The sequence below is a fragment of the Acyrthosiphon pisum genome, chromosome X (assembly GCF_005508785.2).
Source record: "Acyrthosiphon pisum isolate AL4f chromosome X, pea_aphid_22Mar2018_4r6ur, whole genome shotgun sequence".
Classification (NCBI taxonomy): domain Eukaryota; kingdom Metazoa; phylum Arthropoda; class Insecta; order Hemiptera; family Aphididae; genus Acyrthosiphon; species Acyrthosiphon pisum.
The window spans coordinates 46770743-46794461 of record NC_042493.1 but is presented as its reverse complement, the minus strand read 5'-3'; the positions used below and the strand labels follow the sequence as shown (position 1 = coordinate 46794461).

At 31.1% G+C, this 23719-nt stretch overlaps 6 protein-coding genes across 6 annotated transcripts; all 6 read right to left on the bottom strand.

Moving 5' to 3' along the window:
• Positions 1 to 4616: 4616 nt before the first annotated feature.
• Positions 4617 to 5194, bottom strand: LOC115033126. Its single transcript, XM_029485159.1, has 2 exons — positions 4846 to 5194; positions 4617 to 4780 (listed from the first exon to the last, which is right to left on the bottom strand). Exons 1-2 carry the CDS (start codon positions 5099 to 5101, stop codon positions 4617 to 4619), a joined length of 420 nt encoding a protein of 139 aa, XP_029341019.1. The 5' UTR covers positions 5102 to 5194.
• A 1156-nt stretch (positions 5195 to 6350) lies between these two features.
• LOC115033125 lies at positions 6351 to 6824 on the bottom strand. The gene is made up of 2 exons (XM_029485158.1): positions 6809 to 6824; positions 6351 to 6733 (listed from the first exon to the last, which is right to left on the bottom strand). The coding sequence occupies exons 1-2, from the start codon at positions 6822 to 6824 to the stop codon at positions 6351 to 6353; spliced, it is 399 nt and encodes a 132-aa protein (XP_029341018.1).
• A 35-nt stretch (positions 6825 to 6859) lies between these two features.
• LOC115033124 lies at positions 6860 to 8688 on the bottom strand. The gene is made up of 3 exons (XM_029485157.1): positions 8323 to 8688; positions 7751 to 8224; positions 6860 to 7693 (listed from the first exon to the last, which is right to left on the bottom strand). The coding sequence occupies exons 1-3, from the start codon at positions 8686 to 8688 to the stop codon at positions 6860 to 6862; spliced, it is 1674 nt and encodes a 557-aa protein (XP_029341017.1).
• A 7271-nt stretch (positions 8689 to 15959) lies between these two features.
• Positions 15960 to 18934, bottom strand: LOC115033123. Its single transcript, XM_029485156.1, has 2 exons — positions 18514 to 18934; positions 15960 to 17536 (listed from the first exon to the last, which is right to left on the bottom strand). The coding sequence occupies exons 1-2, from the start codon at positions 18932 to 18934 to the stop codon at positions 15960 to 15962; spliced, it is 1998 nt and encodes a 665-aa protein (XP_029341016.1).
• Positions 18935 to 20621: 1687 nt separating this feature from the next.
• On the bottom strand, positions 20622 to 22181 carry LOC115033122. The gene is made up of 3 exons (XM_029485155.1): positions 21989 to 22181; positions 21082 to 21835; positions 20622 to 20931 (listed from the first exon to the last, which is right to left on the bottom strand). Exons 1-3 carry the CDS (start codon positions 22179 to 22181, stop codon positions 20622 to 20624), a joined length of 1257 nt encoding a protein of 418 aa, XP_029341015.1.
• Positions 22182 to 22905: 724 nt separating this feature from the next.
• On the bottom strand, positions 22906 to 23510 carry LOC107885082. Its single transcript, XM_029485154.1, has 2 exons — positions 23307 to 23510; positions 22906 to 23232 (listed from the first exon to the last, which is right to left on the bottom strand). Exons 1-2 carry the CDS (start codon positions 23391 to 23393, stop codon positions 22906 to 22908), a joined length of 414 nt encoding a protein of 137 aa, XP_029341014.1. The 5' UTR covers positions 23394 to 23510.
• Positions 23511 to 23719: the final 209 nt, after the last annotated feature.

The window sequence follows — 23719 nt, the reverse complement described above, 5'->3', positions numbered from 1 at the left end:
TTTTAGGACAGTAAAAGTGCTTGGATTTTCTTCAACAGTACCTAGTCTGATAGGAAAGTGAATCTAGTTGGTACTTTGGGAGGTCAAATTTTTCCAATAGTTTTCAAAAGCGCCGTGAAAAACAAAAGAAAAATTAAGGAAAAACGGGAATTTTTACGCAAAATCTGTTTTCGAGAAAATTGACTTTGGTTTTTGGCGTAACTTTAAAAGGAATGACTGTAGATACATGCAATTCTCAGCGGTTGTTTATATTTCCATTTTCTATACATGATACATTTTTCAAAATATTTTGATTTGTTTTGAGCTGTTTACGGACAATTTCAGTTTCCAATTTAATTAGTTTTTTTTTCTATGAATGTCAATAAAACTTTATTTGTTGAGTAAAAATACTTCACAATTTAATACAAGGCTCCTACTATATTGTTACAATGACATTTGAAATAATATTTGTATTACTCAACACCGTGAAATAGTTGTTATTCATAACTTTGTATATGACAAACATTTGAAATGCATGGTAGTTTTAGGTAAAACTTTCTTAACTAAAGGAGAAATATATGACACTCCTTATCAGTCTAGTTTACTTGATTGTTATTTAGTTAGTAGTATTTCCGAAAATATTCAAAGTTGGCTAGTATCTGATATAATGTGCAAATGTATAGCTTTACCATGGAAGCATGATAACAGTAATAGCCTAGCAGTCTTCCCGCTATTGCATAGCGATTGCACTAAGACTAATTAATAAATGTAGGTACCTACCTATATAAACTGTCTGTATAAACTAAATAGGCATAGTAAATTGTATGTATGTAAATATTTTACATAAATTTAATTAACATTAATTCATTGTTATTTAAAATTATAAAACAAATATTCTTATAAATATTTTATAATATTGTCCATAGGTTAAACTGTATAAGAATAAATGGCCGATACACCTATTTGGTGTGTTATTGAGTATGATGATGGTGGTGTACAAATTGTACCTACCTAAAAGTTGGACAGAGACTGGATCACCAGGAACCAGTTATTGGCCCCAACGAGGAGTTTTTAATTCAGATCTACAATACCTTAAGGCAGTAAAACATAACACAAGCCCTGGAATAACTTGGCCAGTTTATAATACATCTATACTGGGATCCTATGGTAATTTTAAACTTTATAAATACTTTATTTTGTATAGGACAGTATTAAATATTATAATTGAAAGTATAGCTGATAAATGATAATTCTTACAATGCAATATTAATATATTTTTTAAAGCGTTTAAAATATTTTATACCTACGAATATATAACTTATAAAAATATTTATTGGACTTCCTCATGGTACTTATTAGTAATAAGTACTTATTTTATTTTAAACAATATATATACTACATTGTACACTACACAATTCAGTTAAATATTTGTATAGCTATAAATTACATGGCACTATTATTAATCGCTGAAAAGTAAATAACATTTAAAATACTATGCTGATAACTCAATAAACATTTGTTCAAACCATCAAATTTATACTTGCAATTGTAATTATTGTTTGTGAGGATATTTAATTTGTTATATTTTAATACTTTAATCAAATGCATTTTAGATGATTTTGAAAAAGCCAAACGTAAACTAAAAAAATCCGAAGTCCATACAGACCTTACCACAGATGTGGAAAAAGAAAAAAAAAAGCCGAAAAAAGCGGAAGAAAAAACAAATGTAAGTTCTTGTGACAATTCTGAACCTGAAGTAATATCCGAAATTAAAATAAAGCCATTTCCTAAACCACAACAACAACCACAACCAAGTACATCATTGCCACAAAGTTTATATTTAAATGAATCTTCATTGCAATGTTCTTTTGAAAATGAATTTGGTGGCGATGCAAATAATATAGACTGGGGTAGTTCATTTATCATAGCAGATACTAATGCTGTGGAGTTATATGACCATCAATCTTTTATACAAGTTTCTTCACCAACTTATAATAATATGGCTTTACTGAATGCATCAGAAGATAATTCTCCTTTTATTAAATCAGCTAGCTACAATAAAACAAGATCTAGGTATTTAATTAGTTAGGTACAATAAGTATAAAATATATAATCTACATATATTTTAATTATTTTATTTTAGATTTCAAGGAAAGAGTCTTTAGAGATCTTTCTATTATAAAATTAAAAATAAAAAAAATAGAAGAAAAAAATAACTAAAAATATTCTGATAATAGTGATGATTGTGAAGCAGATACATTGATAGTCAGTGGATTTCCTCTATCTGATGAAGATCAATTAAAAACTATAGAAAATAAACTTATTGCTGATAAATTGTATAAAACCAGTATGGTAAGTTACTTTATCTATCAAATATTGCCGAATTATGACTCCTTGTAATTAAACTAAGACATTTGTAATCATTTAATTTATGTTTTTTTCAGATGAGAGCATTAAGTAGAATTGGAGGAACAAAAGCAGACGAGGCCACTAAATTAATTTTAAGAAGAACATTTTCTAACAAATTAACCATGAAATATAGTTGGTTAGGAGGAAAGGGAAAATTAATTTTTTCCAATTTATTGCTGTCTAAAATAATTCTGGGTAAATAAAAAGTATATTTCTTAATAAAATTAAATCTATGAAATGTGTATTTGGATATTTTGTACATGTTTTTAGGTTAATCGAGTCACCATAACAAATGCTTAAAATATACCTAATTGTTTAAAATATTTTTTATTCATTACAGAAACTGTTCTTAAATTGATTCCTTTGAGTACCGAAGCTGAAATTATTTTGTCAGTTAAGAACTGGCTGAGACATGTTACAAAAAGACATGAAAATAGGTATAATATACACAAATTTATTACCAGAATACTTATTACAGTGAAACCCCAATAACTCAAATTGGTCAGGGACAAAAAAAAAAAATTTGACTTATTAAAATGTCAGTTATAGGGAAAATTGTATGTACAAGTTTAAATGTATAAGTTCAAGAAATTCCTTTGAATTATCTAAAACTTGAATTAAAGACGTTTGAGCTATCGAGGTTCCACTGTACTTTTTGATTATAATAAATACATTTTAGATTCTGAGTGGAACGATGAATGTATTGATTTTACAATGATGTGTGTTTTTTTTTTTTTTTTTGTCTGTGTACACGATAAGTAGTCGAAATAATGCTTCAATTTTCAACTTCAGTACCTTTTTCGATTGGAAAGTGAATATCGTTGGTGCATTGGGGAGGTCAAAATTTAAAATTCCCAGTAATTTTCAAAAGCGCCAAGAAAAACCATAAAAAAAATTAAGGAAAAACGGGAATTTTTACGCAAAATCGATTTTTCACAAAATTGAATTTGGTTTTTGGTGTAACCTTAAAAAAAATGACCGTAGATACATGAAATTTTGACTGAATGTTTATATTAGCATTTTCTATACACCATAACATTTTCAAAATATTTTGACTTATTTTGAGCTCTTTACGGACATTGTCAGTTTTCATTTTTTTTAGTTTTTTTTCTAAAAATATCAATAAAATTGTATTTGTTGATTAAAAATGCTTGAAAATTTAATAGAAGGCTCCAAGTATATTGTTTCAAAGGCAATTGAAAAATATTAAAAATCCTTAGTCACAGTTTTTTTTTATAAGCATTTAAAGTTTAAAATTGAAAAAATATGGAAAAATCACGAAAATTAGCAAATTATTTTGAGTTAAGAATTCGTAAAAATTTTTCTTTTTAAATCTAAGATTTTAAAATGTAATACAAGATTCCTTAAAGGATAATCTACCTTTATCAAAAAAAAAATGTCTATAAGAAACTCAAATTAAATTTTTATGAGCGTTTGAAATTCATATTTTTACAACATTTGGTATTTACTCGATTTCTTACGTAACGATTTTCTTATTTTGTTGTAATTAAAAAACGAATGACTGTAGAAACTTGAAAATTTCACTGAATGTTTATATTAGCATTTTCTATATACGATAAAATTTTGAAAATAATTTGACTCTTTTTGAGCTGTTTACGGGCATTGTAAGTTATCAATTTTTTTAGTTTTTTTTTCTATAAATATCAATAAAGTTTTATCTATTGGGCCAAAAAGTGTAAAAAATTAATACAGGGCTCCTGGTACATTGTTACAATAGCAGTTGAAAAATATTACAAATACATAGGCACAATTTTTTTTTATAAGCATTTGAAGTAGCGCCAACAGTATTGTTTATAATTTATTACATTAATTTTTTACATTTTCATTACATTTTTTTTTACAATGGAATTTCATTTAAAAAAGTTATTTTTATTATGGATAGTTTATTCTAATTAACAAAATTCTAGAATAATATAAGAGAAAAATTAATTTTTATCAATCATAAACTACAATTTATTAACTACAATAATTTTACTATCAATAATAAATTTAATTTATATTTTTAAAATTTTGAACAAAAATATAATATTATAAATACATACCGAAATGCAAATAAAAATATTTAAATGAATAACATAGGTATTAAAAACATGTTTATTTTTGTTAAGTTCCACTAAAAATCATTACTTAAAATCATTTACTTTTAGTCCCTTATAAATTAATGTGGTACTTGTATGAATTGATAAATTAAGTAGATATTTATTTAATTAAGATTCTGTAACGAGTGGGCGAGTAGGATCCAAATTAAAATCTCTTATAATATTACGTAGATCTTGTTTCGTTGTTGTAGTAAGTGCAGCATGAATATCTGATGCATGATCACGAATTTCATCAAGTATGACATCAAGTGGAACACCAGATTTGAGTTTCCCTGAATTAATATTAAGATATATATATAAATTAAGATAATACAAAGATGGCTGTATAATCACTTACCAGCTATTTCAGCACGTTCATCCTTTTTAAGGTTTAATCTGCCAATATTTGCATCATGTCCAGTGTGTGACTTTATAAACTGTATCAAGACTACTCCATTTTCTTTTTTATATTTCATAATTGAAAGACAGGATCCATTTATTTTGTTAGAACCCTGACTCTTGAGCTGCTTCTTACGATTCTTATAGTCATTATAGAACCCATCTCGATGACAAAAATATTCTTTTTTCTTGGTACCATTTTTATTTCTGCTCATTCCTCTATGACACACATATGACCAATGGTTTTCACATTCGACAGTTTTCTTCCATTTAAAAAATTCTAGGATAATATAAGAGAAAAATTAAAAATTAATTTTTCATAACCATAAATCTGTGTACATGGTTCAGAGAATCATATATGTATATATATATATCACCCTTTATATTACTTAATGATAATCTAGAAAGTTTTATTAAACGTCTTGATTTATTATTCTCTCAAACTAAAACTTAAATATTTAATGTGGCGATATTAATATAGATATAATGACAAATTCAAAACATAACAATGACTATTTAAATGTACTGGCTAAAAATGAGTATGTATTATGCATAAATAATTTTACCAGAGTTACAGAATCTTAATTAAATAAATATATACTTAATTTATCAATTCATACAAGTACCACATTAATTTATGAGGGACTAAAAGTAAATTGTAGTTTATGATTGCATCTACCTAGGTATCTACCTATTTTTATATTAATGTTTTTGCTAATATTTACCACTGTCAGATTCAAAAACAAGATTTTCTTCCTCAACTGTCTCATTATGATCGGTTACGATATGTTGCCTCAGCTCATTTCTTAGCTCATATTTTGATCCACAAACGGGACAAATTATTCTCTGTTGACAATTATTCTTGTTATTACAAGCAAAACGAGATCGATGGCATTGCATATTATAATTGGAGTTGGTAGCATATGGACAGTATTCACATTTGAATTGTGTTTCTATCACTCTATGTGCATTTTTTTGATGTCGAATTAAGTTAGATTGAAATTTTGTAGTGAATTTACAATGAGAATACGACTTCTCCATAATAATTACAATAAAATATTTAAATAACACGTACAACTGTATTAAGCGGACACCAATGCAGAAGTTAATTTAAAAGATGAAACATGATTTGGTATAATATTTTAAAGAACATTTGGAATTTAAAAAAAAAAAACGAGCTAGTTATAAAGTGATAACACGTAGTGATAACTCGATTCTCCGAGCTGCCGCGATTGCCTCGTGTAAAAATGGCATGATGGGTAAGCTACAGATAGATTTCAACAGAGTACAAACTATAGTATCATAACAATATAAAATTCACATAAGTTGACACAACATTTTTTAATTAATAACAAAACAAATTATGGTATAATTTATTCAATTGGTGGTAACTAGTTAACTAATTTTCGATAGGCAGTCTTATGAGTTTATAAAAAGGACGCTTTAGCACCGACTCCTTTGTCTTCAGTGTGACAACTCGCACGACGTATTCTGCAGTTTCTGTATTCTATTCCACCTGGTGAGTCGATTGGTAGGTGTTGGCTCAGGAATGTCAACTTCAGGTAGTGACATAGGAGCTTTACCTAACAAGAAATGCCCGGGAGTCAGTGCTGAGTAATCGGTGGCTTCCATACTGGCGCGGCAAAGTGGTCGAGAGTTAAGTTGCGCTTCAACTTGACAAAACAGTGTGTGTAATTCTTCATATATAAAGACACTGTTAAGAGTTATGCGTTGGAGTATGCGTTTACAATATTTGATGTTAGCTTCCCAAATACCACCAAAATGTGGCGAAGCTGGTGTGATAAAGTGCCAGTCTATTTCTCTGGGCAAACATAAAGTATTCAGGGCTGAGTTCAATTGTTGAGAGCCCAACAGTTTATACACTTCATGTAGTTAATGATGTGTACTAGTAAAATTCGTACCATTATCACTATACATTTTAGTTGGATAGCCTCGCCTTGCAACAAAACGTTTCAGTGTGGCGATGAAGGTATCGGCTGAAAAGTCACTTCTAGGTGTACAGCCTTGGTGGTCAGGCAAATGAAGAGAGCTAAATATGTTTTGTACATAATTCTTGAACGTCCAACTGAGGGTTTAGTACTGAAAGGTCCGGCAAAATCAACTCCACAATGGCTGAACACTAGTGCATAATTAACTCTAAAAGCCGGTAAGTCAGCCATGAGTTGGTGGGTTTTGACTTGTCGAAATCTGCAACACTTAACACAATCATGAAAAACCTTTCCGATGATGCTGCGCCCGTGTACAACCCAATACTTCTGCCACACCAGAGACATAGTGACATTGAGACCAGCATGCTGGTGGAGAAGGTGGATGGAGCGTATTACCATAGTTGTATACAGATGTGCCTTTGGTAAGAGAATTGGATGCCTCATGTCATAAGGTAAACTGGGCTGAGTGAAACGACCACCAACGCGTTGTATTAACCGGATCCATTTTAAGTTGGCTGATCGCCATTCACACAAAGTTGGTAATCCAGTTAAACGAAGAGCTACAGGTTTTTGCCAGTTGTGATAGAAATGTAAAATGTAACAAGTGACGTGCAATAACTTACTCAAATCCGAATACTTAGCTAGAAAGTTGGAGTTCAACGCGTCAGCTTCTGTGGTCACATGTGTTACCTGTGGCTTACATTCCTCTTGGAGAGTTTGATTAGGATCCTCACATTCAAACGTAGACTGTGGCCATGGATTGGGGGGTAATAGCCATGGTGGACCATGCCACCACAAGGCATTCGTAATGAGTTGATCACCTGACAGGCCCTTGGAGGCCAGGTCCGCAGGATTGTCCTGAGATGGGACATGCCGCTACACTGCTGATGGACACCAGGTTTGAATTTGACTCACTCGATTGGATACAAATGTGGTCCACCGGTGTGGATCACTCTGAATCCACTGTAGGGTGATGGTAAAATCCGTCCACAGGTTGACTAATTCAATGTTGATTGTTGACAGTGCCTCTAATAGGTGTTTGGTCAAGGATGCTAACAACGTAGCACCACACAACTCAAGCCTTGGTATTGATTGGGTCTTAAGAGGTGCAACTCTGGTCTTAGACAGAACTGAATGTGATGATGATTCGCCGTCAGGAAACACTGACACTAGGTAAAGAGCAGCAGCATAAGCTTGTTCCAAACCGTCACTGTAACCGTGCAGACTATATGTGGTTACCTGAGTGTGTTCGTCATTGCAATGCCGCGGTAATTCAAAGGAACGAAGAGCACTGTAGGAAGATCGATGATCCGACCACCATTTGATCAGTGTGTCAGGCAGCGGGTCGTCCCAATCAAACTTGTTCTTCCACAGGTGTTGTATAATGATCTTCGCCACGATCACAAGTGGGCTTAACCATCCACACGGAACAAAAATCCTCGCAATTTCCGAAAGTATAATGAACGTTTAGTACATGTTTCACCAACCTTGGAAGATTCAACATGAAATGAGAACGTATCTCGTTGAGCATTCCACGATATACCCAATATTTTGATTGATGGATCCATGTGGTCGATCAGCGTTAGTTGAGTGGCTCTTAGTGCTGTAGGAATGTGCGTTAAAACTGCTTCACAGTTGGTGGCCCACTTACGTAATTCAAACCCACCTCGGGTGAGCAAGTGTAGCAGCTCCTGGTGTAGCTTGATTGTGGCAGTAATGTCATCTCGTCCGGTCATTACCTCATCTACATAGAAATCTTGCTGTAGCACCACAGATACCTCAGGATAAGTCCCTTGCTCGTCGTAGGCCAATTGCTTCAGGAATCGTAAAGTATGGTGATGTGATAAGCCCATAGGTCACAGTATTTAAGGTATAACTTCTTATTGGACTAGATTCATTTGGACGCGGGGACGATTGTCGGGGTATACTAAGATTTGTCTGAACATCTGTCGACTATCTGCGGTAATAACATAGCGAGGTAGACGGAAACGGATTAATATGTCAATTACCTTTTTCTGTAATTTTTATGATTTGTGAAGTAGTTCATTCAATGAGTTTCCTGTGTCCATTGTGCATGAGCCATCAAATACAAAACGAAGCTTCGTAGTAGTACTGGATGGGCTTAAAACATGATGATGTGGAATGAATATAATCGGACTTAGACTAGTGGACTCTACTAATGTCATGGTAGTACACAAGGTATACTACAAAAACGAAATAAAATTATTGTGAATAGTAATTATTGTTGACTATTAAAAATTTTAACTAATAAACCAATGAGCAATAGCATTATGAGTACTTATGATTTAATCTTAGAAATTAGGACTTAATGACTGAAGTTATTGGAAAACCAAAACCAATTCTAAAAATAGACTAGGTACTATCAGTTTATTGACTATTGAATACAGGTCTCCAGAAGGGCAGGGCATACTGTATGTATACCACATAGGTACCTACGTGAAATAGGAATGATAAACAAGCCGAGCCGACCCCGCGCAGCGTACCCATTGAACTATATGATAACATATAGTTCAATGAGCGTACTACGCCGACTAAGGCCTGGTTTTTCAATTGACTTTAACTGGCAGTTAGAAGAACTTAACTGCCGGTTAATACTTTGTCCCAGTTAAACTGTTTTTGAAACTCCAGCTCCTTAGGCCCGGTTTTTCAATTGTCATAATAACTGCCAGTTAGTTAACCATCAGATAAATTAAACCATCGTTTAAAGCGGCGGTTAAATCGTGCTCTGTTTATCAAGTGAAATTGATGTGCCAGTTAGTTAACTAGATGTTAATCGTAAAATCAACATATCTTACGAGTGGTCATACTGCAAAAAGTGTATTATCCACGATTTAAGATAGTACTATCTATTATTTTGCTTTTGCTAGTATCATTGATTGTGTTTTTAATTTTGAAAGTGTCTGTTCAAGTTCAACTGTAATGTAAGTTGTCTAATGTCTTTACATAAAGTGGTTTAAAAAGAAAATAAAGTTAAAACATTAAACAATATTGTTAACTCAGGATTTCGTTTGATTTATTTTGTTTTTTGTATTCATTGACATTTTTATTACAATGAGTTCGTCAAACAAAAGAAAACGTTCTTCTAATTTTAGTTTTTCTGATAAGGAACTATTATTGAAAATTGCGCTTTCCAGGAAAGCAATATTGGAAAATAAAACGTCCAATGCTGTTACCTGGAAAGACAAAGAGAAAACTTGGTCAGATATTGCTTTAGCATTTAATAGCCAAACTGGTGATTCGGTAAGTACCAATAAATTATATAGAATACATTTTTCTGTAATTTAACTAAAATGTTTATTTTATTTTTGATAATATATTATCATTATTATGTGTACAGCTCAGAGATGGAAACAGCTTAAAGATGAAATATGAGAATATTAAAAAATCAATGAGATGCCCAAAATCAGCACTATTTGTGACTGGTGGAGGATTAGCTCTTAGGATACAAGAACCATCATCTGATTATGAGGTAGAGTTATTTAGAACTATACAAGTTTCGGTAGAAGGTGTACCCTGTGAAATTGATTCAGATGCTATCGATAGTAAGTAGTTTATATATTTGTTAATGAAACTAATATTTAATTAATTATTTTTTAACTCAAAATAGCAAACATTTCAAATACCATGCTGGTAAATGAAGATCATGATCCCCTCTTGTCCTAATTACAAGAATTTGAATATAATGGGATGACTGATGAGGATAATGTTGAACAACCATCAAATACAACATTTTATTCCTCAAATGTTGAAGATGGTAAGTAAAACAATAGTACCTAATTAAAATATGTTTATTTGAATTTGTATTTTTTTATTGATACAGTACCAAATAGTTCTACTTGGGTACCAGCTGATTCGGTAAAATGTGATCAATTTATACAAAATATCTTTACCATGCGTTCTTCAAGTTACTTGTCAGTTATCCTATTCTGCGTAAAGGAAAATAAATCCAGCATAATATTATACATTTATATACTATGATCATTGTTAGGGTCAATGACTCAAACATTTACAGTGAAAAAAAAATAAGAAAAACTAATTGTTTTCTAATAATAAGTAATAACCATAGGTGATATTGTGATAATATGTTTATAATGTAATGCCATGTACCAGGGGGTGAATCCAGATTTTTTTTTTTTTGGGGGGGGGCTAAATTGTCTTTATACTTACGATTAAAATGCCTAAATTGAAAAATAATACATGTATGAAAGTTTAAAGCAACAAAAAATATGCTTGGCTCCAGGAATATAGAAAGAAAAAATTGGACCTAAAATATTATATAGGTACATTATACAATTCACATATTATACATAAATACAAAATACAATCCTATTTTTAGGGATTTGGTGTGATGAGGGGGGGGGAAGTTGCGCCTACTTCGCTCCCCCCTTGTATCCAGGCCTCCCATATGTACATTAATCTTAAGAGAATTTATATCATGGGGCACATTTGACAATATATTACCAGCTGCATACCCTGCGAACAAAGTCTGTGCACGCCTATGCTTTGGCTTAAGAGAAGACAAAATATTAATTAAATTAAGGTTGGTCGGGACCTACCTTAAGGGTTTAAGCATTGCTTTTAGTTATCACAATTTTTTTAATTTAATTTTTTAAATGATCAATTCATCAACTATGAATACGGCCCTAAGTTTTTATATATTTATACCTACACAATTTACTAACCAATTACTTTTGTGCAGTGTTAGATCTGAAGCTAATTAAAAGAGATTAACATATTATGCCATATTTTTTATACATTCCACCCGTTGCCTCCATCAAATCTGCTAACCTTTGTGTCGTATTAATATATGTTATTCAAAATTTCTTTTTATTCTACATCCTAAGCAGTGATCCACTCAAGCCTATTTTATATTTCTTACCTCATTTCCTGACTCATTTTTTCTGTTTATTCCCATTATTCCCAGATCATTCATTGAAAAAAAAATGTGTTACTCATCGGCTAGTCAAAAAATAGTAGAACTAACAGAGGAGAAGAAAAATTTAGTTGCATTGCAAGAGGAATTAATTAGGCAAGAACTTTTGCAATCAAAATAAACCCATAAGTTAAAGATTGAACATATGAAGGCAGAACATGAGCTACGTATGTTAATTCTTCAAAATGAATTTTTTTTTTTAATGAATCTTTGATATATGTTTAAACTTTAAATATTTTTACTCTTAATTTACATTTTAATTATTTTACATAATAATAATAAATAGGTTAAATAATAAAGTTTATTATTAATTAGTTTCATAAATATATTATATCTAATTATTAAAATGTAAACAAACTTTTTGATTATTTTTCATTTTTATGTTTTTGTTATTTTGTATTAAAAAGAAAATAGTACATTTCTATTTTTTTCATTAGCTACTATATTTGATTTTTTGTAATAAAATTTAAATAATTTTTAGTTATTTAGTATAATTTTTAAATGAATATAAATAGTAATTTATTATTATACCTTAATTATGTATTATAAGTATTAAGTTATAACTGTTATTATAATACCTCAATGTTACAGTTGTGAAAAATACTCATTCAATAATATTTTGATTATTTTGAATTATTGGTTTATTCTCTAGAACATCTTCTGAGTTCTGGTTCTGGGATACCTGAATTATCATATGGAATTTTATCATTTTTGTCAATTGCTATGTTATTCAGAACTGAACATGCAATGATAACTGATTAAATCTTATGTACTTGGAATCTCAGTCCAAGGGACAATATTGGAAAGCGGCGTTTCCAAACGCCATATGTGCGCTCTACTGGATTTCTAGTTCTTATCTGCGATTCATTGTATACATTTTCTGGTCCAGGTTGTGGATTAAGGAATAAGCATACCCAGAGTCTGCAACAATTAAACTATTACACCATTTCTTTGTAACATGTAAGTGTTGGTATATTTTTGAGTTTGATAATATAGTTGAATCGCGAGTTGAACCCGGCCAGCGTACAACCATATCCATAATTTTTAGTTTTGAAGATACCACTGTTTAGACATTGAATGTGAACCACCCCTTTCGATTACGAAAATACTCAGAATTTGGGCCACCTTATCTGTCGGCCTTTAATATTAAAATTCATTAGGTAATAATATTAAATATCTGCATAATTTTTATTGAATGTGTATATTATCATTTTCTATACATATTCATAACATTTTCAAAATACTTTGACTTATTTTGAGTTGTTTACAGACATTTCCAGTTTCCATTTTTTTTTTTTTTTATTCTATAAATATCAGTACAATTTTTTGGGTAAAAAAGCTTGGAAATTTAATTAAGGCTCACAATATATTGATTCAAAGACAGATGAAATTTTTTTTTTATAAGCTTTTATATTGACAAAATACGTAAAATTCACGAAAATATGCAAATTATTTTGAGTTAGAAATTCATATAAATTTTCTATTTAAATCTAAGATTTGAAAATGTAATAAAAGATTCCTCATAAGAGTGTCTACCATTATCAAAAACAAAAATATCTACAAGCAAATCAAAAAAAAATGTTATGAGCGTTCAAAGTTCATATTTTTACAAGATTGAATATTCACTCGATTTCTCATGCAGTGATTTTGTTATTTTATTGTAATTCAAAAACGAATTTCTGTATATACCTACTTGAAAATTTTAAAGAACGTTTAAATTTTCTATATTTTCTATAATTGTCAATAAGGTTTTATTTTTTTGGTAAAAATGCGTGAAAATTAAATACAAGGCTCCTGATATATTGTTACAATAGAGGTTGAAAAATATCAAAAATATATTTTTAGCACAATTATTTTTATAAGTATTTAAAGTTCGAATTTTGTAAAAATTTATCAAATTTAAAATTTAATAATATTATTTTGTAGTAAAAATGGATAAAATGTTCAACTTTTATATCTTAAGGATTGAACATTTAAAACATAATGGTTCCGCGTAAATTGGTTATGTATAAATTACATTATTCACAATAATATCATCGAATATACTTTGTAATATTATATGCTGACTGAGTGTCTTCGCTCAGAATCGTTTTTCTTATTGATAGCTCGCGTTTGGCTTTTTAAAGTCTTGTTAAAATTTGCCTTCACGGCTTAGAGGATAGGCAACACAATGTGGCGCTATCAATACTGCTCATTAATTATTTCAGTATTATTAATCAAAATACAATTGTGTTGGCATTGTCATTTATTTTACATTAGTATAAGAAACTTACATCAGTTATTTTACCTTAAAAAAGTATATAGGCCCGTCGGCCTTAATACACAAAACACAACTCACCTATGGTAAGCTACGTGGTGGATTTCATCCCACGCCAGCCATGCCGGGGGCGTAGATAAGAACAATATAATTACAACCCGCACACGTGCGACCACCTAGCTGTACCACAACGAAGAACTCACAGAATACAATGATTGCCGCTGCGTGCAGAACAAAACACAAAACCACACTATTCACAGTGACGCTGATGAGAAATGACACCCTAGAAACAGGAGAACAATTAAATGAAGGGCAACAAAGGTTGCGCGAACGATACTCACCAGAGTCAAATCACAACACAATACACTAACAATGTGGTTTTAGCAGCAGCCGAACGTAGTTGAAAACATGAAAAATAAAAAACACAAAAAGACGATTGGAGACAACCGTCCTGGGCAACAGCCGCAAAAGAAAAGAACGATAAATTAAAGGATGGCCGATTTTAACGGTAACACACTAACACATTACAACACAGAATAACAGTGTCACCTTTACAACAAAACAAAAGTATAAAAAACCAGAACTTTAGGTGACACACAACTTTGAAAATGAGTTTTTAGTAGAACGGCTTTTTGCAATCACTTGAAAACAACAAAACATTGATAACGTGGTGGTCTTACACACGCACTGGGCGGTCAGCACACAACAGCTGACGCCACTGTCGACCGCGCGGCAGTGACGCGTGATAAGAACCACCACGGAACACAGGAACATAATATAAAACAAATACAATTAATTTGAATTGCCAAATTGGCGCGAACACTTATACAATGATATTATTATATCATTGAATTCAAATTTAATACCATCCATTATACAGTGACCCACTTGCAACATACTGTATAGCAGAGCGACACCCACTTGTCTACTTTTTTCTAATTGTACAGTGGTTTTCCCTATTTTAATGTACTTTAATGATTAATTCATTTGTACCTATCTTCAATTTAATATACTTTATCTGTCATGGAAATATGGAATTTCCTGATTAAATTAAATATTTAATTCCTAAGATAAAAAGATGTACCATGCTATTTATAAATGTAGTAAATGTACCTATTGTTACGCTGGTTAATAAATTTAACGCATTTCTTTAAGTGGACTGTAAAGTTTCTTTATTTTTACACTATATTACGCTCGACACAGTGCTCACGTCCGACTAACAGCAGTGCAAGAGGGAGACACCGATCTAGCGACAATTAATATTAATAAGAAGAAGAAGAATACACTGATAACGACCAGGTAGTCATTAAAGTCCATAGGTACATAAATAATGTATAAGCATACGCAACAAGCCGCCCGCCTTGAAATAACATTTCAAATAATAATTCAAATTATATAAACAACATATAAACAAATTTTAATTACACCTAATAGGTATATTACACAAACCAAATAAACAAAAAATATTTTTTTTTACAAATTACAATTACCCACAAATGGTAATGGACATAATTGCCTGACTGCTCTACGAAAAGTTCCATTCGCCGTTTTAACGTCAGCCACGCGTATGACACCGTCTTGCCCGGGTATGACATTGATAATCCGACCTAAACGCCATTTCATTGGTGGAAGGTTTTCCTCGCGCACGAGTACAATGGAATCTTCCTTCAGTTTAACACCCTTTTCGCTTGCCCACTTTGCCCGTTCCTGAAGTTGGGATAGATACTCTTTGCTCCACCGTCTCCATAGAATATCCGAATATTGTGACACGCGTCGCCAACGAGATAGATAATTTGTTGGTACGTTCGTGTCATCAATTTCTGGTATGGCGGATAGAGTCACCGATGAGACAATGCCCGGGAGTTAAATGGGACATATCACTAGGATCGGAGGACATAAGTGTTAAAGGATGACTATTTAGACACGCCTCTGCTCGGGTTAGTTAGCAACTCTTCGTAAGTAAAGTACGAATCACCCAAGATTTTAGATAATAAAGATTTCATGGATTTTACACCTGCTTCCCATAGACCCCCGAAGTGAGGTGAACGGGCGGGTACGAATTTCCAATCAATGCCTAAATCTGATAACGTATCCATAGTCCTTTTTTTATTTTCGTCACTATGAAATAATTGGTACCATTCCTTTAGTTTCCGGTTGGCCCCGATGAAATTCGTTGCATTATCTGAGTATATTACAATGCTTTTTCCCCGACGGTCAAAAAATCTATTTAATGCGCGTATAAAGGCGTCGGTGCTCAGGTCACTGACGAGCTCGAGATGTATAGGTCGCGTAGCTAAACAAATAAAAATGCTTACATAAGACTTCACTTTTGGAGCATTTCTTCGAGTACTAGTTTTAACCATAAAGGGCCCGGCGAAGTCTACTCCACATCTTAGAAACGCGCGGCCTGGAGATACTCGATGTTTAGGCAGATCACCCATTATCGGTTGCATTATAATAGGTTTTTGTTTAAAACAAATAACGCATTTGTTTACTATGTTTCGTGCTAAATTTCGACCGTTAATTGGCCAATAGCTCATGCGTACCGACGATAACATAGCTTGTGGACCTCCATGCATTAGTGTAACGTGCTCGTTACATAACAACAATTTCGTGAAATTACTATTTGATGGTAACACTATAGGGTTACGCTGGAAAATCGAAATTGATGCTGCATGTTTTAATCGTCCACCCACGCATATTATATTATTCTTATCTAAAAACGGTCGCAGACGAAATAACTTACTCTTGCTTGATATTGCTTCTCCGTTAAGCATAGATTTTATCTCATTAGCAAACTCATTTCTTTGAACAACTTTAATTAATGACGTTTTTGCTAATTTTATTTCGTCAGCACTTAAATTACCGATCCGTCGGTACCGATCGCCTGTTTTATCTGTTTTACTTGAGCAATTAGTTTTAAATCGTAAACAATATGCTACGACTCTTAACAATTTACCGAAAGACGAATACCGATTTATGATATTTATATCACTTGCCGTAGTGCATAAAGCGCTTATCTCATTTATTTTTGTTTCTGCGCTCTCCTCGTCACAATCTAATGAGCGGTTCACCGTATCAGGCCACTCGTTTTCGTGTCGTGACAACCAACTTGGTCCGTTCCACCAGACTGATAAACTCGCTAATTGGGTGGGACAACAACCGCGTGAAATCACGTTTGCCGGATTATCGACACCGCTAATGTGAAACCAGTTTGAGGGAGATGTGATCTCTTGAATTTGACCAACTCGGTGTGCGACGAAGGTTTTCCATTTTTTCGACGTTGACGTGATCCAACACCATGTGACGCTGGAATCGGTCCAGTAATATGTTCTACTGATTGACAATTTCAACCTTGTTACGATCTTATTTGCTACCTTTGCTAGCAATAGAGCGGCGCACAATTCCAATCGTGGTAGCGACAATATTTTTAGTGGTGCTACCTTTGACTTTGCGCAAATTAATTGTACCTTATGTTTGTTATTCATGTCTGTACAACGTAAATACAAACAACATCCATATGCCTTAATACTCGCGTCCGCGAAACCGTGTATTTGTATTGTAACGGATAGTAACCGTTTACTCACCACACATAAATATCATTATATATGAATAGTTAAATTCGGCTTAAGCGATTAGGTAAACGACCTCCTTAAACAATTTGGCAATAGTCAAATTGCAAATACGCAAACACAACAAAAGGTTAAACTATAAGGTTAATAATATAGTCAAAATAACCGAGTGGTTATTCGCGAGTCATATTTTCTAAACACATAAATCACGTATCTATTGACAGGATATGGGGATTGCCAATGCCACGAGTAGATATGCGAATATATGTATATGTACGCAACCTATAGACCAGGATGTGTTAACTGATAAACTATTAGTAGGTAATTCGCAGAAGAGATGACTTTCTGCACAACAACACAGATAATAAATTAGCTGTCAACACATTATAGCGAATACTCAGATTAGATAGGAATATTGCAATTGCGTAGGTTGAGTCGATGGTCACACGGACCACATCCGGTAGAGACAAGATAGCGAATCGATAGGCAGGGGGAGCAGGGACCCGAATATAAAAGGGAGCCTGAAACAGCCTGTATTCAGACGTGTCTACTCCAGAGCACAACAAGCACCTTCACGTCACTCTGTGTAGTAACTTGTCATTTGGACTTAGACAAAATTACTGAAGAACATTTAAATAAACTACAAAGTATCTTTTCATCTGTCTACATTTATTTATAAACTACCCTGTCAACATCTTCATCATCAACACAAGTGGTCTTGCTTCCTGCAAAATCATAATATACTCGTAGTTAACGGCTATCAGAATATCACTCTGACCAGCCCAACGACGAGAATATTACAGTATCGAGTGTATTTTATCGTTTATCGTAATTTGACGCAGAATTTTAATTGCATTTAGATGCGATAATTCGGATTTGTATTTATACCACTCACTGCTTATCTTTTCCGAAACCGGTTCTGACCAAGATAAATCCTCTTTCCATAACTCTTGCATGATTAATTTTGCACAAACTATTACCGGACCAATTAAGCCGAGTGGGTCGTAAATACGTGCAATATCGGACAATATGTTGCGTTTAGTAAGAGGCGTTACTAACGAAGTTTCGTTAATCTTATATTTAAGTTCGTCGGTGTGAAAGTCCCAATATAGACCAAGTATTCTAGTTAAATCATTACTTGTCTCTTGAAAATCCACTAAGCCGTCATTGTTGTCGAAACCGTCTCGAATTATATCCGAATCGTTAGACGCCCATTTACCTAGCTCTAATTTAGCTGTAGACATTAATTTGATAAGTGCATTGCGTATCTCGATTGCGTCTTTCTTTGTAGCTGCACCGCTGATAAAATCATCCATATAAAAATCATGTGCAATTTATGGTGCTACTGTTGGATATTGACCTTGTCCGATTTCCGATAATCTTTGTAAGCAAGCCACACATAGAAAAGTGTAGTCGTTTCAACACACCAACGTGTTAATGTAGTACACATTTGCACGTCGTTTTTCGCTCAGAGATAAATTGTAGTTGATTCAACTATAATTTATTGTTAAGACATTGAATTTCTTGTAAATGCTTGATTTGTACACTCAAACTCTATTAAGGGGTAGATACAACAACAACAGTATTTGAAATAACTGTGTAATTAATCACAATGATAATTTTAACAAATGTAAAAACAACACCAATAATAGTTTATTCTAATTCCACTATTGTCAAAATAATATGTATAAAATACATTAATTTTAACAAATATTTCTAAGTCATATTAACTCCATTTGTAATAATTGTAATTTTTCAGCAATTTGTAGAATTAACACATTTCAATAGTTATATTCACTCCATTAAATGTTAATAAATTTGATATAACATACATTTCTTAGTTATACTGACTCCATATGTGTTCAGAGTAATTTATTAGAATTTTGTAGAAATAACACAGTTCAAAATGAATATTCACTTCATTAAATGTCAATGAAACTTACCTATTAGATACTGTTGCATATAGTTTTTTGTACTATTGTGCTACACCGTCATGATTTTTTATATAATTTAGAGTACTTACATAATAAATACAAAATACAATACAAACAATATATTATAGAGAACATGGAAATAAAATGTTGGTTATGGTATCTATTATTTGCAAGTGTATCTACAAAAACTTGCATAGTGGCGTAGATCCAAATTTTTTCTGGGAGGGTTAAAGCATATTTATGATATAAATTGTTAGTTAAGCTAAACATCATTTTTATTTTATTTGGAATAGGTATTTGGTTTTCTTTTGGGTGGGATGAATACCACCCCCTTAATTACACCACTGCACTAGCATGTCCTTACACTTATGCATATACATTCATTGTTCATAAGATCTAAAAGTTAAATGATTTGAACTCTCTGTTTGGGTATAATTATGTTTTATTTAATGTCACAAAAATACATAATTCATTTACATAAGTTAAATAAATATAATAATATAAAATGTATACAATAAATTATAAAATAATTAAACAATCAAATATTAATAAGCTACATAAGTTATATACATCATAATGCATATCTTAATGAAACAAAATGAATTCCATTTCCTAAAGTTCTAATGATTGTAGGTGTAGTATCAGGTAAATCTGTTAAATAACAACCACCAAATTCAAATTTAGAATTTAATTCTACTTGATATGCATAATAATGACTATCAAAACCTACAGTTATTATTTGCTTATATATGAAATAAGGAATTTTTAATTCACCAATAAATATTTTTACTATTTCTCCAAAAATGCAATTATCTAAATTGAATTATAATACTAATACCATACCAGGTTGGTATAATATTCCTGTATAATCCAACCATGATACATATACTTTCAACTCTGTAGAAATTTTATTTAAAAAAATTAATGACAATTCTACAGTTGGAGCAATTATAAAACTTTTGCTCATTTTTATATCTGGCCCTAAACCAGACATAGTCAAATATCGACTTGCCATTTGCAGTTGAATTTTATTTGCTAAAATGTGACCAAGGTTGATTCTACAAGGAATTTAATTTGCAAAAGCTTTTGATATCTTATGCTTGGCTTCAAATCGAATACAAGAAGTCAATATTAATGGTCCATTTTTAATTAAAACTCTCCCATAATGGGTTAACATGTGAAATTTAGGTTTAAGATTACTTCTAGATAATAACAAATAAAGTCTATTATGTTCAGCCACTATTTGGTCCAATAAATGAGAACATTCGGATTGAATTGTTTTTGCACAGCAAATATCAACAATTTTTCGCAACGCTATATACAATTGCCAAACAGGGGTTTCTATAGGAACTAGTTCGCCAACAATTAATGTAAAATACCTAACAAGACACAACATTTCAGAAGATGACATAGTTATATATTCTTTATTTAAATGATTTTGGTTAATAGGTGGAGGTGAATTTTTGATTTCTGAAACTCCATATTCAAATAATATTATGCGATTATTTAAAGTTTCTAATGTAATATACTTATCATTTATTAATTGTGTGATTATAACAGTCATATCATAACGAGCAACTCCCTCTGTTACATCATGCATAAAATCGCATACACTATTAATTATTAAATGATAATTAGGAATAGCATTAAATACACAAAGTTCATTTACACCTGTTTCAGATACATTTTCCTGAAGGACATCTAGCTTATAGTTTTCTTCATTTTTAAGTGATTCTGTACATTCTAAAAGCATCTTTTGAGCGCTTGTTTTATGGGAGCAACAAATTCTACAACAATAATTGGCTGAAAAACTTGACACAAAGCCTAATATAGAATTAAGACCCAAATTGTCACCCAAGACTAGTCCAAGAACAAAATACACCTGAATAATATTTGAATTAACTGTAATAGTAATTCCATTTTCTTGTAAATCAATTAAATCACTAATCAGAGAAGCGAACATAGTTTTATTATTGAATTTTGAATTTCCCAGATCTGAAGAGTGAAATAAGAATGCAGCAAATATATTATCTAATGTTGATAAATATTCTGGGGGAAAAGCAGGAATTGTATAATATACACAGCCCATTTTATGTATACCAGAGTGCGATCCTAAAGGGTTTCCTATTTCAACATCATCATAATACAAGAATATAGGAAAAACAATTTTATTACTAAATTTATATTTGATTGACTTCCAAGTAGTACCATTTAGAAATGATGAAAGTATTTGATTTTGGTTAGTAGAAGCTTCAGTATATTTAAAGGCTGCTTCGAAAACCCCTGGAAATTCAAACAATAGTCTAAGATTTTGTTTCATTTATAGCAAATGTCCTTGAACTGGTACCATTATTTGTCGATCTATGCCTGAAATATTTTTTTTTTCAATTGTGTGACCTATCACTATTGTTTTGGGTTTAAAAAACAAATTATTACCCTCAAAAAATTGAAATCTCTGATATTCAGTTTTGAAATTGAAAAAAGGATTAGCCAAAGTATCAAATAAATAATCTATTTCATTTTTTTCAGAAATACTGCACTCCTTTAAATGAGGCATAACCATGTTTTTTAAAAATGAAACAATACCACTAGAAAATAAATCTGATATTCCATCTACTATTTCCTGCATTAGAGTCTCAGTTACGGTAGGTTTTTTTTATAAATTGGTGATAAATTGTAAAACACTCTTAGTAATAATATTTTTATAAGATGTATTTAAATTGTTTAAGTTAATCATCACTGAACTATTTATTTGATTTTGCTCACATTCAGATAAATTATTATCAATGGTATCAGATGAATCTAATACAGAAGTACTATTATCAATGGTATCAGATGATTCTAATACAGAATTACTTAAATTATTAATTTCAACACAGGTGGTAGTTACTGGAGAAGTATGAAATTTCATTAAATGTTTCCTAAATTTATCAGACCCTCGAACATCTGTCATACACAAGTCTTGCCTACATGTAAATACTGATTGGCTATTATAATGATGATATATTCTTAAATGCAAAATAAGTTGATTAATTGTAAGAATATTTAATGAACAAATGGAACATAAATACATAATGAAGTTTACTGAAATTCACTAAAATATATAAAATAATAGCATATAATAATATACATAAACTAATGCTATATAACTGTTTACTGCCTTGTAAATTTGATGTAAATGTAATAAATTAAGAATTTCCTATTCTAAAACAACAAAAATTAAAAAAATTAAAATAAAAAAAAACTGTTTAATCCTTTAAAATTGATTTAATTATAATAAATTAAGAATTCCCTATTCTTAAATAAAAAAAAAATTATATATAAATTGAAATTGAAATGATTATGAATTAATATTAGATGTAACAGAAGTAGTTATAGTCTATAGAAGTTGATTTATCATATTTTGTGAACAATTTAAATAAGTATTGTTGAATTACAAGCCAAGAGTCATAACATTCCGCAGGGTAAGCACAATTAAATACAAAATATGACTTAAAACAAATTTCAAGAGCTTTTAAAGGACAGTCGAAACACCATAACTTTTTATTTACCCTGATGTAAGAAGAATCAATGGAGCTTAAATCTTTTCCAACAAAGATTATATAAGGCTGTATTGTAGCTCCATATTGACTGTATTTTGACTGTCTCTTATCAATATCTTCTTGAAGACCAGTCAGATTCTATTTAAATTAAACAATAAACACCAATATAAGTATAAATGTATTCATGAACTTATTTTAAATGAGAAACTTACATTACAAAAATAAGCAAATGCAGAAGAAGATTCTAATAATGAAGGCTTCCAACATTTATTTTTTCCATTAGGTAAAATATTTTTCATTAATGTTTTGGTCGGAATCAAATAAGGTATTAAAAGTAATTTTATAACATTTGCTGTTTTTAAATCTAAAATAATAATAATTAGAATAAAAATTAATACAATATAATATGCAAAAATACTAACAATAATAATACAATAATACCCAATAATAATATTTTACTTTTTATATTGATATAGGTACCTACTACAGTACTACTAAATACCTACTAATACAGTAAAATAAATAATGGCCTTATTAAAATATTATAGAATATATATAGAATTTTTAAAATTGTAAAAGTTTTAATATATTGTTAATTGGATGTACTTTATATTTAAAAAGACTA